The 15,284-nt window shown below is 59.5% G+C and overlaps 2 protein-coding genes across 4 annotated transcripts in view; both read right to left on the bottom strand.

The window, feature by feature from the left end:
- The window catches only part of NHERF2 (NHERF family PDZ scaffold protein 2), a 42,612-nt gene extending 40,056 nt beyond the window's left edge, over positions 1 to 2,556 (bottom strand). For all 3 annotated transcript variants that reach the window (XR_012588573.1, XR_012588574.1, XM_074596504.1), the window contains exon 1: positions 2,152 to 2,556. Coding sequence is in view for 1 of the 3 variants with exons in the window: in XM_074596504.1 (XP_074452605.1) it covers positions 2,152 to 2,361 (210 nt within the window). In the remaining 2 variants the exon portion in view is untranslated. The remainder of the gene's footprint in view (positions 1 to 2,151) is intronic.
- A 9,768-nt stretch (positions 2,557 to 12,324) lies between these two features.
- Positions 12,325 to 14,999, bottom strand: NPW (neuropeptide W). The gene is made up of 2 exons (XM_074599052.1): positions 14,604 to 14,999; positions 12,325 to 12,971 (listed from the first exon to the last, which is right to left on the bottom strand). Exons 1-2 carry the CDS (start codon positions 14,997 to 14,999, stop codon positions 12,936 to 12,938), a joined length of 432 nt encoding a protein of 143 aa, XP_074455153.1. The 3' UTR covers positions 12,325 to 12,935.
- Between the last annotated feature and the right edge of the window lie 285 nt (positions 15,000 to 15,284).

Below are 15,284 nucleotides of genomic sequence, written 5' to 3'. Positions count from 1 at the left end.
CCGGCACCTTGGGACCTTCTTAGCACCGGTCCCAGTCGCATGATTTCCGCAGCTCCACCCAAACAGACTTTCACCCCCGGCTGCCCCAGCACCAGCCCAGCAGAGCCATCCCGGACCCTTCCACCCTTGCCAAACAACAGCTGCCTGGGAAGGAGACTCATGGTGCCACCGGGAACAGCTCAGTTCATCCCTCCTGCTCTAAAAGAGATGCCTTTGCCTGTGCTGCCAGCCAAGGACTGGGTGGCATTCCTTGTTCTGGGCACAACGGGAGGGCAGGAGCCCACTGCTCTGCCCCACGCACCCACTGCCCGCCCGGGTGAGGAACCGAGGAGCCAGGATGTCATTCTGCATCCAAGACATGAAACGCCCTGAGAACACGTTCTGCCTTCGCTCCTTGGGTAAGGCCAGGAAAAAACAGAGAACAAAGACACAAATGCCGCCAGCTTCAGCTCGAAACACAGTTACACCCAAACAGCAAGGCCTTGTTTGCTGCGGGCCCCGTCCCACCGCAGCTTCAGATGCAGATGGAGAAGCGTTACTTATTCAAGGTCGGGGTATTTTACTGGGGGGAGAAGGTTCCTCCTGTTTTGAGGCGAGAGGAAGGGCGACCCCAGAGGGTGTCCTGAGGCAGGGCTGCTCCTTCTCACACACCACTAATGCCACCACAGCAGGAACACAGCATGGCTGTGAGCTCCACGACACACCAGATGGGACACTCCATCCCCTTCACCGCTCTGCAGAGTGCCAGGGCTGAATCCTGCCTCCACCAGCAGAAAATGGAAGACAGGAAAATTTCTCCCATTTTACTTGACCTACTGGAAAACCCCCGCACATTTCAAAGACACAGCTGGCTGCCTCAGCTCCGCTATCACCCATCCCCAGCATCCCAGTTTCAGCAGGGAGTTCTGATGGCTTCCAATACAACGCAGCTCCTTCCAGGAACACAGCCCTCCTTTCTGCCCAGCCAGATACAAGACGTGGATCCTCCTTCAGGGGTCTCGAAATCACATTCGAGACAAACAGTAACTTTTACACAGCTGGCTCAGATCATCAAAACAGGCTCAGTTTGCAACGAAAACCCACCAAGCCCACAGAAAGGGGTCCATGAGGTTTCACTGGAGCTACCTGGCTTGCCATGATGCCCTGGAAGGTTCTGCCTCACCTTGAGCACGAGCGCATCCGCACCTGCCTGTGAGCCCACACCCCCCGAAACACTGCTGGGTCCGCAAGCTACACGAGGCACATCCCTGCTCTGCCCCAATAAAGTGCTGGCAGCAGGGAACCAGCCATATGTTTTAAGTTACTAGAGCACCAAGCCCTGCAGAGCCCCGCAAGCCATTAGGCAAACGGGCACATTCGGCACTGTGCCCCTGCCAGGCTCCGTGTCTCCAGCAGGACAGGAGCAGCTGGAATCTTATTGCTTGGTTTTTTGGACTAAACTGTTTAACAAACACGAGTTTCAGTGTTATAAGCAGAAAATGACATGGCCTGAAGCGTGCGGCTTCTGTTACAGAGCTGAGAAACAGCTCACTTGGATCCCCCCCAGTCACAGCCGTGGTCTAATAACAGCCATTATTTCCCTACAAGCCCTATCTCACTTCAGCCAGCCCAACTGCTGAACATCTGCAGAGCTTTATCAGTAGATTTTAAGGCATCCTTATACACTCTAGGCTGCATAGGCAGGAGCAGCTCACCCAAAGCGGCCGAGAAAACACACAGCAGAGCCAGAAATAAAGCCCGGGTCTCCCCATTCCTTTCCACCACAGATTGCATAACGCACTGCTGCCCTGCCCATGCCAAAACACCTTCGGCTTTCCCACCTCTACACAATTACAACATCCTTTCCCCAGCAACGAGACAGACCACACCACGCAACCATTCTCACGGGAGCTTGGAGTCCCGGGCATGCAAAGTCCCCCTGCAGCCCAGGCCTAGGATTTTGGGTGGTGCAGCCATCCCACCCCACCGACCACCAGCATTGACCAAACCAAGGATGCTCCAGCACAGATATTTTGGGAGAAATCCAAACCCCAGCCTCGGGGAGGCTGGAGCCGGGGCAGACCCAATCTAGCGGGGAGGCTCGGAGCCGGGGTGCTCAGCCCATGGGTGCCGCGGCCGGTAGCCCACCCCCCTCCCACCCCTCGCCCGCACCTGGTGGTGCGTCTCCTGCTCCACGTTGAGCCCGTTCACCTCGACGACGCGGTCCCCGGCCCGCAGCCCCGCCGCCTCGGCCGGCGAGCCGGGCTCCACTTTGCGGATGAACTGCCCGCTCTTGCCCTTCTCGCCGTGCAGGTGGAAGCCGTAGCCGCTCTCCCCCTTCAACATGCGGCACAGCCGCGGCTTCAGCTGGTCCTTAGCCATGGCCGGGGCGCCCGGCGGGCGGCGGAGCGGAGCGGAGCGGCGGGCGGGGGCAGGCGGCCGCGGGGCCCCTTTTATGCGCGGCCCGGGGCGGGCGCGGAGCGGCGGGGCGCGGAGGGGCGGGCCGGGGCCGGCGCTGGGGCTGGGGCCGGGGCGCTGCGCGGAGCGGCCATGCTGCGCGCTGCCCCGCGGCGCCGGGAGCGCGGCGGGCGGGGACGGGGACTGGGATGGGACGGGCCGGGCGGAGCCGGGGCGGAGCCGCAGCCCGGAACGGGGACGGGGACGGCCGAGGGACGGGGGGGGCGGAGCCGGCACCGGCACCGGGACTGACACCGGCACCAGTACCGATACCGGGGCTGACGCCGGCACCGGGCGGACAGAGCCGATGGAGCCCCGGGGCCGACGGCTGATTGCGGCCTCCCGGACTCACGGATCGGAGCTCTGCGGACTCCGCTATGGCTCCCCTTGCCGTGCTCCCCCGCCTCCGGTGCAGCACAGAGCAGCCCCGGAGCCCACCGGGCCAGGGCAGTCCCCCCGGGCAGCTGGCCGGAGCCCACCGCCCTCCAGGGCAGCCTGGGGACCGCTGCCGGCACAAAACCCCTGAGCTGGGTGCCCCCCTGCATCCGCCAGCCAGGCCTCCCATCCCCGTTCCCCTCCGGGAAGGGGCACCCAGGCCAAGGCACATCCATGGGGCAGCAGCACAGCTCTCCAGGACACGGGCAAGGACCACTCCGTGAAGGGGAGGCGATGGGGAGTGGGGCCTGGAGCAGAGGCCACTCATCCAGAGAGAGTTAATCCTGAACTACTGGGATCTGCTGGGATATCCTCCACCAGTCCGGAGAGGGGAGGATGCAGCCCAGCAGCTCCTCTGCCCACCCAGCCCCAGCCCATGACCATGGGGAGATGCGGAGCTCCTTGTGTCTGCTGAGCCAGCCAGCCTGGCACACACGGAGCTCTTGGGTTGATGCACTTCATACGTTCATGTGGGGGAGCAGCTCAGAAATGTTTTGTGTCCCCCTGAACGCCAGGTCGGGGACAGGTTTCATTAGTGGGCAGCTCTGCCATTCCAGTCCCAGACGTTCCCGTCAGGGAAAAGCTTCTGCTCCATCCTGGGTGCCCCTGCGGAGAGGCCATCCAGGTTTCACCTGAAATGAGCTTGTTTTGATGGAACACGGAGATCCCCACCTTCACCCTTTTGCATTCCTGGTCTTCATTTCCTTGAAATCTCTTACAAGGAGGAAATGACCCAGATTAGTTGTCACAGCATTGGTGCTGCATGTCGCATTCCTGTGTCACAGATTTTCTAGCCCTCCTCAGTGGCACTTCTCCTTCCTCAACTGTTTTCCTAACAGATTTTTATAGAGCTGAAGCAAATGCAGTGGCCAGCTTGAGGCAGTAACTAAGACTCCAGAAATTAATATTGATTTGCTTTTAATTTGTAGTCTGTTCTTAAAAAAAAAGACTTCCACTGCAGTTAGACATAAAGTCATTCTTCAAATGAAAGATGCTTGAACCAAAAAGATGCGTGGTGATGTGTCTCAGAGGAGAGTCGCTATGCTGGTAAAAAATGGCATTATTTATCTCCGGCAATTCTTCCCCCTTTCATTTCCAAAGGCAATGTGGCTGTTTGGACGTTGCAAGGAGAGAGTGCAGCGTGGCTGTGGCTGGGTGGTGGGCACCGGCCCCGTGAACGCTTGGTGCTGTCCCTCGAGGTGGCTGTCACCCGCTGCCGGGAGCGGGCTGAGCCCCGGAGCGAGGTCCCACCAGGGAGGATGCCGGCTGCCTTTGCTCCAACACTCCTTTACCCTCTGCAGCGCTGCAGAGGCGCCCATCTCAGCACAAAATCTTGGGTGACACGAGAGGAGGCCAGAGAGCCGGGAAATTCGGAGACTGTTTTATTTGCTGTACAAGGCGAGCACTCCCTTGAGCCTCTTTGTGGAGCCCTGAAGCTTTTTATCAGGCTGGAGGAGTGCGAATAATTGATTTTTCCACTCACTGGCTAAACCAAAAAAAACCGGAGGGGAGGCGGGGAGGAGAAGGAATTGTTTCAAGTTTATTTGAACAAAAGAAGTTTTTCTTTTTATTCAGCGTAATAAAAACACGAGGGAGAAAATCTTTTGGGTGGTCAGACAGAATGTTTTAACCCTTTTGAACGTCTTTTTAAAGGTGTTGGTAGTTTGCAAAACAAAAAGAGGGGGAAATATCATTTTAAAAAGGCGAAAATGGGATGTTTGAATTTGTAAAAAAATGCTTGTTGTGCACAAAAAAATTGTACAAGCATTTGCTCAAGTGTGACCTGAATTTGTGGATTTTTTTTCCAACCTCAGTGTTCCCAAAAGGCATTTTTTTCCCCCCAAACCATCTCTTATTGTAGAGGAATTAAGGAGGGTCAGGTACTGAGTGTCAGCTCTCCAGCAAGAGGATGTAACCCAGCAGAGATGCCCAGATCTGCAAATCGTTCCTGGGATGGCTTTAGCAAACCTCCTGTGCCCAAGCATCCCTGCCCGTCTCCCCCGGGCACAGGAGGCAGCACCATCCCAGCACTCGCTCCCTGGGGCATCGGGACCCCCGATGAGCCGCTGCTGGGTCCCCTCTCCTGCAGGGACACGTAGGGGATTTGGTAGAGTCCCAACTCAACACAGGATTTTTACCTGCCTGCTGCTGGTCACACACCTTGTGAGCCAAAAATGGAGCATTTATTTCATGATCCCACTGCTCTGGGGACTGACGGAGCCATGCTGTGATTGTGCGTGGGTCTGGGATGTCCTGCCTGTCCTGGGACGCACAGCTCAGTGCCTGCTTTGGCACGGACATGGTTCCAAGAGAAATGCTGTATTTTTTTTTTCCCCACTGCAGCTGATGGGGAAGGCTTCTTCGTGTAAAGGAGCTGGAAAGAACTTGAAAATGCGCTGTGCAAAGGTTCATCCTCACACGATACAAAACTCCTTCAGTTCTCAAGGCCATCCTGCCATTTCCCATCTGTAGCCCGTTGTCGGAAAAAAAGAGGGAGCCCAGGAGGTCTCCTGCACTTACTGGTCTAACAGAGCCGTGATTAAATCCAGCAGACACTGCACAGGCGAGGTTTTTCCATTTAAATTTCTGCATGTTTTGATTTCGGCAGATATTTAAGTCTGAATTGGGTCGGCCCGGAGGCTGAGGGAGTTCAGGGGATCTGTGTGCTTACCGGCTTGGAAGAGTTTGAAGCCCTTTCTGTTTGACATCTGCTTCTAATTCCGTCATTGCACTTGGTTGAGCAGCAACAGAGAATTACACCTGTGTCCTGAACCCTGTTTGCTTTGGGCCTGATCCTGTTGCATCACTAACGCAACATACAGATGCTGTGAAAAGTTTCACAGTTACAGAAATTAGGCTCGCCTGGCAGGCTCCCTGGTGTGTCGGAGGGAGGGATTTTTGGAGCCCATAAAGTCCATCTTCATTCAGAAACGGGCAAAACCTCAGCTGATAACCTGAACCTGTTCATAGAATCATAGAACCATAGAATGGTCTGGGTTGGAAGGGACCTTTAAAGGCCATCTGGTCCAACCCCCCTGCAATGAGCAGGGACATCTCCAGTTAGATCAGGTTTCTCAGAGCCCCATCCAACCTGACCTGGAAAGTATCAAGGGTCGGGACTTCTCCCATCTCTCTGGGCAACCCGGGCCAGTGCTTCACCACCCTCAGCATAAAAAAATTCTTCCTTGTATCTAGGTTTGTTTATATCTGCTTACATCTAGTTTACACCTGTTCAGGCTGGCTTGTTTCTAAGGCGGGTGGAGGGTCAGGGTGAGGGGCTTTTTGAGGGCGAGGATGGTTTGCTGGTGATGGAGTCGCTGGGCTGTGCGGGTGCTTCCAGACAAAAGAGAGGTTTCACAAGTGCCTTTGGGCCACCTTCTGCCAAAGAGGACACATGTTTTCAAGACACCAGGAGCCCCATGTCTCACTCGTGGCTCCACCTCACACCTGCTGGAAGGCTCTGGGCAGATCTTGTGGTGTCTCCATTTTCCCAGCCCTCTCCCGGGATGCGGGTCGCTCCCCTGTGCTTGTCCTGCTCGGGAATGGGAGCTTTGCCAAAGGCAGGGGGAGGGTGAGGGAAAGGCTGGGTGCTGCCGGACACCCCTCCCTTCAGCTTTCGTGGGACACTGGTTTCCACCTCAGCCGTGGGAGCCGCTGGCAGGGAGATGCTCTTCCTCCTGCGCAGCCTCCTCCTCCCCGTCAGCACGCTTTGGCCGGTGTTTATCCGCCCCCTGCTCCACACCCAGCTTTCCACCCTGGAGCCGGGGCTGGCTGGGCTGGTTGCCTCCAGGAGACCTTGGCCACCCATGTCACCTTCTGCCTGGGTGTGGAAGAAGACCCAGGTCCTCTACCCAAGCTCAGGGACGTATCCTTGTCAGCCCTTGATGGTCCTCGCTGGGAGCTGCAGAGAGACGTTGCTACTGCAGTAATTGGCTCTGACTATTAATAAATGAAGTCTTGGGCTTTCCGCCTGGCATGGACGCAGCCGTACGCATTCCTCCATCGTTTCACCATCACTTACCATGGGGCTGCTGGGTCCCGTCCGCTCTCGGGGAGCAGCAACTCTCGCAGAGTAGGGAAAGGACGATGATTTATTTGCGCTGCCAGGGGAACTGGGAATGGGAGGAGCACTTATAAAAAGCAGTCTCCTTTTCTTTAGGCCTCTGTGTGTGGCACTATTGAGCTGTAAACATTTTCCAGGTTAGATTTATAGAGATAGAAGGAGAACTGATCATTAGGAGGATTAATAACATGCTTTATGGGTTGTGAAAATCCAGAAAGTTCAGTTACGCTGCCGAGAGCTGGGAGATCCCTCTTGCACATGCTGGCAGGTAGAAATCCACCCAGGTCCTTTATTATTTGCAACAGATAGTAGCGTGAGAGGTACCGAGCCGCAAGGGGCCCGGTGGCAACTTGGTGCTGAGCCAGCGTGGAGCTGGTGATGGTCCCCAGCCAGGCTGGGCACACCCGAGACCTCCCACACACCAGCACACCCACGGACAAGTGTGCAAGCACTGATGCAAAGGGATTGCTCCTGGAGAGGCTGGTGTTGGCACAGCTCATTTCCTGAACTGGACACCAGCTGGGGCTGGTGCCGGTGCCACGCCAGTGTGCCACTGTGCCTGCTGCAACAAGGACGTGGATGTAAGAGCAGCACCGAGCCCTCCAGCTGGCTCTAGAGCCCCTGTCCCCAGGAGCATCCACCCTTGGGAGCACCCATCCCCAGCAGCACCCATCCCTGCAAGCCCCCTTCTCTGAGACCACCCATCCCTGGCAGCACCCATGCCCAGCAGCAGCCATCCCTGCAAGCACCCATCTCCAGCATCCCCAGCAGCACCCATTCCCAGGACCATCCATCTGTGGCAGCACCCATCCGTGGCAGCACCCATGCCCAGCAGCAGCCATCCCTGCAAGCACCCATCTCCAGCATCCCCGGAAGCAACCATTCCCAGGACCATCCACCCCTGGAAGCACCCATCTCCAGCAGCAGCCATCCCTGCAAGCACCCATCTCCAGCATCCCCAGCAGCACCCATTCCCAGGACCATCCATCCATGGCAGCGCCCATCCATGGCAGCACCCGTCCCCAGCAGCAGCCACCCCTGGAAGCACCCATCTCCAGCATCCCCAGTAGCACCCATTCCCAGGACCATCCATCCATGGCAGCGCCCATCTCCAGCATCCCCAGTAGCACCCATTCCCAGGACCATCCATCCATGGCAGCGCCCATCTCCAGTAGCAGCCATCCCCAGCAGCACTCACGCCCCGGAGCACCCACCCCAGGTGAGGCTGGTGGCAGAGCAGGGCAGGTGAACACGTCCACCGAAGTGCCAGCAGGGCGGAGGGGACCTCCCTGGGCAGGAATGCACCTGCGAGGTCCCTGATGGATCCCGGCCAGGCTGGCAGCGCTGCCGCCCAAGGAAAGCATCGGTGTTCGTTCACGCCACATGCCAGCACAGCCACCTCCCCTCCTGCCAGCAAGAGAAGCAGAGTGGAGGCCCCACACCGCCAGACGTGGGAGCTGGACCCGAGCCCAGGGGTGGTGGCGGCCTGAGCAGGGAGCGGCAGAAGCACCTCAAGAGGCTCTTGCAGGGCTGGAGGTGGGTGGAGATGGGGGGGTGGCTTCTGGCTTCACCCAGCTGGGACACTCCCTCGGCCAGCCCCGCCACAGCAGCCCCGGGGGGCTGGGGGTGCAGATGGTCTGTGCTGGTGTTTTCAAACAACCGTGCCTGGGTTTAATCCTACCGTGCTGTGAAAGTCCTGGCCCAGGCTAAGGGTTTTGGAGGCATCAGCTCTTCTGCTGACATGTCTGGCCCTGGGTGCCACCCCCAGCATCCAGGGGACCCTGGAAGGGCTGGGACCATTGCTGCAACATCTTCTTGGTATGAGCAGAAGGGCTAGGACAACCCCAGGGACCTTCGCTGCCCCCCTGAGGTGTTTGCAGCTCTTGATGGGGTTCAGGGAGTGCAGTTTGATTAAGGGCTGCTTCTCTTGCCGCAGCTGCATGGCCGGGCTGGGGGAGGATGGCTTCCTTCCACTGCCCGACGGGGCTGCAGCTGGGTTTTGCTCTCTCCTGCACGCATTAGAAGGAATATCCACCAGAAAATAAGACAGGGGAAGTGCTCAGGCCTGGGAAGGTGCCTGTAGCCCAGCATCTCATCACCCGGGAGGGGGTGAAGTGGGGCTGGAGGGGACACGGAGAGGACATTTTATCTTTGCTGCAGCACCAGCCACTCCTGTGCCGGACCCAGCGGTGTGTGTGCACATCCCCAGGCGAGGCGCATGGGGTCCGGCGGGATGCCCGGGGGCAGGAGCAGGCAGAGCCGGGCAGGGCAGCTCCGGCACGGGTCACCTCCACTGCCGGTGGCACGTGCCCACGGCAGGTGAGCTGCCCCGGCGAGGCAGCCGGGCACTCCCCAAATACAGCCCTGTGTACAGTCAACATGGGGGAGGCAGGAGCTGGCATGGCCCTCAGGACACCTCGGGGGAGACTCAGGGATGGGAATGTGGGGGCTGCAGGAGGGTCCTGACCCAGTGTTTCCCCTCAGGCACCCCAGGAATAGCCCTGCATTGCTGCAGCTCGGCCGGGAAGATATCTGCCTGTGTCTCTAAGCCGCTGTGACCTTATCAGCGCTCTGGACAGCTTGGAAATAGGGAAAGCAGCAGGCACAGAGATAATGTTATCTCCTGCTCTGTGCAGCGCTTACCCCTTATCTCCAGCCTCGGTCAATTCCCTTGGGTGATATCAGCGTGAAGGTGTGGACAGCCTGGCGGGATGGGACCCCGGGCAGACCCCAGCTCCGCACTGGGTCCTGCAGCCCGGGGGTCTCCACAGGGACGTCCGGGGCCATCAGAGGGACCATCCGGGATACCCAGCACTGCTCAAGGGTTTTCCATCCCCAGCCACCCCTGCACCTAACAAGGGCCACCCACCCAAGAGGGGCTCAGACCTGGCCCAGCTCAACCCCGGCCGCAGCCGCCTGCATCCCAGCGGGGCGAGGAACAGTTTCGGGGCAGAGCCGACGATGGAGGAAATTCCTTGGGGAGTTTTCTTCCTCCTGGTGCACGCAGGGGCCCTGCAGCCATTGTATCTGCACAGGACAGCTCCGGTGTGAGCTCACGCCGACTCCCCCGGGGCTGCCGGTTCCTGTCCCAGACGCTGCCCTACCCAAAGCCCCTGGCCCCGGCGTGCCCAACTGCCTCCATGGATGCTGCTGGTCCTCTGGGAGAGGCTGGGGAGCCGGGAAGGAAAGGGAGCCGCCCTGGGCTCAGACCGGGTCGGGGTGGGACGTCTTCCTGCCCGCCGCAGCCCCTGGGATTCGCCCGCCTCTTGGACTGGAACAAAATGCATCCGCTGGCACGGCAGGCTGGGTGATGGCGCACCCCGTCCGGGAAAGCCTCGCTGCGTCAGCCGGCCCCGGCCCCATCCGGCGGTGATGGATCTTCAGAGATCCCAGGCGGCACCTCGGGGACAGACTTGGACCAGGAGCAGGATCCAGGTCCAAACCCCAGGTGTGCTGCACAGGGGTACAGAGCCCAGGAGCAGCCTCATCCCTGGGTGGCCTGAATCCAGAGCAGCGGGACAGGCTTTAGCCCAGAGCTCCCATCCCCTCGTAGGCCCATGGTCTTGGCCAGGGCTGTGCAGACAGAGGAGCACCCATGGGGGCAGCTCCCCCCACTGCAAGGACGCAGGGATGGGGACATGGTGGCAGGGCTCGTCCGCATCCCTGTTGCAGCTCCCCATGCCTCTCCATCCCCTGGCATCGGCATGGCCACAAGATGGCATGGCAAAGCCACCCGGCTACCACCACACTCCCGGCACCCCCTGAACCCTGCCCACCACCCCACAGCCTCAGTGACATGGTGGGAGGGAAGGGGTGATGTGTCCCACTGTCACCTGGGGTTTTCTAACCCCCCCATGTCTCCCAAATCCCAAAGAGGTGCCAGCAATAACCCTCCTCATCTGCAGTTAACTCCTCAGAGCTGCTCTGCGGAGGTCGGGGGGCACCCTGAACAGGACCAGGAGCTGATGTGGTGCTACGGCTGCTGTCCATGATCCCCCCCGAAAGCTTTTGTCCCCCCACTTTACTCCTGGCTGCAAACCCAGCCCATGCTGGGCAAGGACCCAGCATCCTCCCCAGTGATCCCTGGGGCTGCATTTCATCTCGGGGCAACCCCCGGGGCCAGGACAGGGGTTCCCTGTGGTCCAGGTACGCAGCCCCCTGGAGCAAGGAGGACGGGAGACAGACCATAGGGAGAGCGACATGTCCCTCAGGGACCAGTCTTTTAGAAGGGATTAGATTAACGTCCGTCAGGGATGGCTGGGTCCTGCCCGAAGGCAGGAGAGGTAATTAAATACCTTTTTAAGCTTTCTTCAGTTTTATTTGGCTTGTTGACCCCCGGGGAAAGCCCAGACCTCTCCAGAGAGCTGGCAGCACAGAGGAAATTATTTTACAGCCCCGGTGGTTAATCAGCTCATGCTCCTCAACAGCAGCCGGAAAAATTATTTTACAAGGTGAAAAGTGAAGGGCTTGTGGTTAACTGAGTGTCTCGCTGGTTTTGCCCCAGTAATTGGCACATATCAGTGTTTCTTTCCGACAGACGGGGGCAGAAGCGTACACTCGAGTCGCGTCTCTCATCACATCACCCTTCATCCCCCTCTCTGTGCTTCCCCCTGCGCAAAGCTGACCTTTACATTTTCTACCTCATTTTATCACTTACCTCCATCAAGAACGGCAGTCGGCCTCGGCGGCCCCTCCACTGGCTGACTGGCACCCTGACAGGTACACGGCCCTTTCGAGTGCAGCTGCCTAATGGGTTATTGGCAATCATGTCTCATTTGGCCCATCCGAGCCCCGCGCTGCACTAACGAAGAGCGGAAATTGGAAAGTCATAGTGGGGATGGAAGAGGGGACACGGAGGAGAGACCGGTTGGGAATAAGCTGGGAGAGAACAATCCTTTGGGTGTTACAGCACCTGAAATCCTCCCTGAGACCCCGGGTGCAAGGGGCAGCGCAGTGGGCAGGGCTCGGCTCCCCCGCCAAGCACCATGGTTTGTTTTTTTTCCTTCAGATCCCAACCAAAGGCAGCGCAAACCCTGCCGTCCCCGCTCCACGGTCGGCCGCAGGGCCTTGGCAGGAGGAGGCGGTTCATGCAAGGCGGGTGGAAACGGCTCTTTTTGCCAGATTTCCTGCAAAATCCTCTAGCGCTGGCGGGTGCGAGCTCAGCAATTCACGGGAGCCAGACTCAGCCCCCAAATCCCAGTTTTCTCTAAAGCCCAGATCCCACCCGCTCCAGCACACCTCCACCGCCCGCTCCTCCCCGGCCCCGAGGCTTCTCCTTGCTTTCATGGGGAACAACATTTATTTTCATCAGCAGAGACATGTAAAATTTAGCTCCAAGCAGGCAAATAAACAACCAGAGCAGTGAGGACTCGCACAGACTCAGCCCAGTCCAGGAAAGATTTCTAACTTTGTCATCTTAATTGACGCTTAGCCTGGCAGTAACTCCCCGACGGGCAGTAAAAGAGATTTACTGTAAAGCTGCAGAAGAAACTGTGTCAAGGAGTTAAATCATGTCAGAAAAATCTGGGAGTGACCCGGCGGATGAAGTGCCTGCCCCATGCAGAGCCGTACCAGGTTTTGCTTTTTTTTTAAAAAAAAAAAAAAAGCACAGCACAACGAAGCCAAAGATTCCTTTGATCAATTCTCATTTTAATGAGGGCAGGTTCCTAGGAAGCAACCAGTACATGTTTGTATCATATTGCAAACAAGCTCTAGTACAGAAATCTAAAAAAAATAAACAAAAATAAATATCTTCCCTGTTTATTTCTCCCCAAGTTCATAGCACTAGGTTGACCTGAAAACAAGATGAATTTACCACTGCGCCTGGACAGCGGCCATGAAAAATCAGATTTTTTGGAATGCAATTGTCTATATGGTTTCAGAGAGGTCAGAGTACCAGGAAATCCGCCGATGAGACTCTTCCTCGCCAGCTAGGGTGAACGGTTTCCACCTCGGGCAGTCAATGCTCCTCCGGCGCTTGAAGCATCTCTGCGGGGCCCCTTCAGCGGAACAGAGCCACATCTTCAAGCGGGAGAAGCTGAAAGGAGACGAGGGGATGGGTTATTCTGGAGCCTCACCTGAGCATCTGGCCGTGCACCTGAGCTCCGCCACCACCTCCCTCCCACCTGGGACCGCATTTCCCCTCCGTACAGCACTTAAACCACCGCTGCATTTATGATATATTTATGAAATATTCTCCTCCGTGGGCTCAGATCTGACCCGTGGTGACTGCAGCCTCCCTTTCTGCCCCTCTGCACGCAGATAAACTCCGTGCAGGCACCCAAAGGCTGGGCTTGGACCTGCCTGAGAGGCTCTCGTGGAAATTTTGCTGTGAAATCAGAGGGATGCACGCACGTACGCGGGTCCAGAGCCACAACCGCGGTGCCAGGACTGCTTTGCCTGCACACAGCCAGGCTGCGGGTGGTAACGGGACCTGTCTGGGCTTTCCCAAAAAGATACCAATCCCAGATTTCCTCCAAAAAAAGGAAGGAGGGCGAGGAATACAGCTACGTGTTTCAGGGGCTGATCCAACAGCTAAAAGCCTCCATGGATTTCAGCTGGATGTTGGCTCCAGCTTTACATAAGAGGAAAGAGATTTAATGTCTGGATCCAGCCCCGAGCCAGTCCCACGCAGCCTGGCTGAGCCCCGAGCGGGCAGGGAGGGGGGTCCTGCCGAGGGGCCATGCCGGGAAAGCCTCGGCATCACCAGCCTGCCAGCCCCACGGACACCACTGGCGTGAACTCAGTCCCCCCTGGGTGCAGGTTTGAGATGCACCAAACAGGGGGCACAGAAATCATCCGGCTCCTTTTTCTGCCCTAAAGCCAGGGTGCAGCTCCTCCAAACATGGCCCACGGAGGGGAGGAACAACATCCCTCCCTACCGTCCCCGACCCGCTTTGCTGGGTGCAACCGACCTTGTGGTTCAAGTTCAAAGATGCCACAGAGACTCAACTCATGCGGTCACACTCACGGAGAGGTGACGGGGCTGTAAACTGCCCCCACCCCGGGACTGGGGCTGTCCCGTGGGGTCACAGCTCCCCATGCTCCCCCACACCCTCCTGGACCAGCCGGGGCTGGGGTGCAGAAGGCGGTGCGGGTGTCGGGGGGCAGCTCCCCACATCTGGGTGATGCCATGGGGCAGCCCAGCTCTCTGCTTGGGGCACCCTGAAATCCTGGTTCCTGCGGGATGGGAGAACGCAGCAAGGCTCCATGCACCCCCGTTACCTGGTGAAACCCCTCCAAGGCTCTGCGCACCCCCATTTACTTTGTAAAACCCCTCCACGCACCCAATTTACCTGGGAAAACCCCTCCATGGCTCCGAGCACCCCTGTTGACTGATAAAACCCCTCTATGCACCCCCATTTACCTGGTAGCCCCCCACAATGGCTCCATGCACCCCTGTTAACCTGGCAAAACCCCTCCAAGGCTCCATGCACCCCCATTCACCCGGTGAAACCCCTCCACGGCTCCGTGCATCCCCCATCAACAGGGGAAGACACCCCCCCCAGCACCCCAGGGTGCCGCAGAGAGACCGCAGCGAGCCTCCTGCACCCCAGGCAGGGTGTCACCCCCCCAGCACCCCGCTGCGCTGCGGACAGACCGTGCCCCCCGGCCCCGGCGACACCCCCGGGCTCCACTGCGCCCCCCCCCGCCCGCCCGTCGGGGTTACCTGAGCTCCGCGGGGGCCGGGAGGCGGCCGGGCGGGGGCCGGGCGGGGACCCCCCCATCCCCAGCCCCGCCGGAGCAGGCGCTGCAGGAGGCGGCCGGGACCAGCCGGCGGCGGCGGGGCGGGCGGCGGGGTCTCCCCGTCGGGGCGGCCAGGGGGCGGCGGGGCGGCGGCGGGGGCGGCTCCCCCGGGGCGGCGGGGGGGCTCGGCCGGCAGCTCCCGGCGCCAGAGGTAGGGGGAGCGGCGGACGCCCATGAGTAGCCCCGAGGCGCGCCCCACCGTGTGGTACCGCGGGCTGGCGACGTGCTTGTACCAAGCGCCCGCCGGTGCCGCCGGCAGCATCAGCCCCAGCAGCACCAGGGCTCCCCAGGCGCCCCCCGACAGCTGCCCCCTCGCCATCGCTCCGGGCTCCCGGCGGGCAGGCGGCGGGCAGGGTGCAGGCAGGGGTGCACCCCGGCCCCGGGCGCCCCAGCGAAGGCTGCCCCGCGCCCGCGCCCCGCCGGTTTATACCACCGTCGGGAGGGGCACCCCGCGGCTCCGCCCCGGCAGCCCCCGGCCGCCCGGCTGCCAGCCCCGGCCCCCCGCACCTCCTACCCGCCGCCCCCAACGGCCCCCCGCCCTCCCCCTGCAACCTTTCCCCCCGGGGGGCCGGCATCCGCCCCATGGCCCCGAGCATCCCTCCCA

Source organism: Larus michahellis, chromosome 8, assembly GCF_964199755.1.
Source record: "Larus michahellis chromosome 8, bLarMic1.1, whole genome shotgun sequence".
Taxonomy (NCBI): domain Eukaryota; kingdom Metazoa; phylum Chordata; class Aves; order Charadriiformes; family Laridae; genus Larus; species Larus michahellis.
This window is presented reverse-complemented; position numbering and strand designations above follow the sequence as displayed.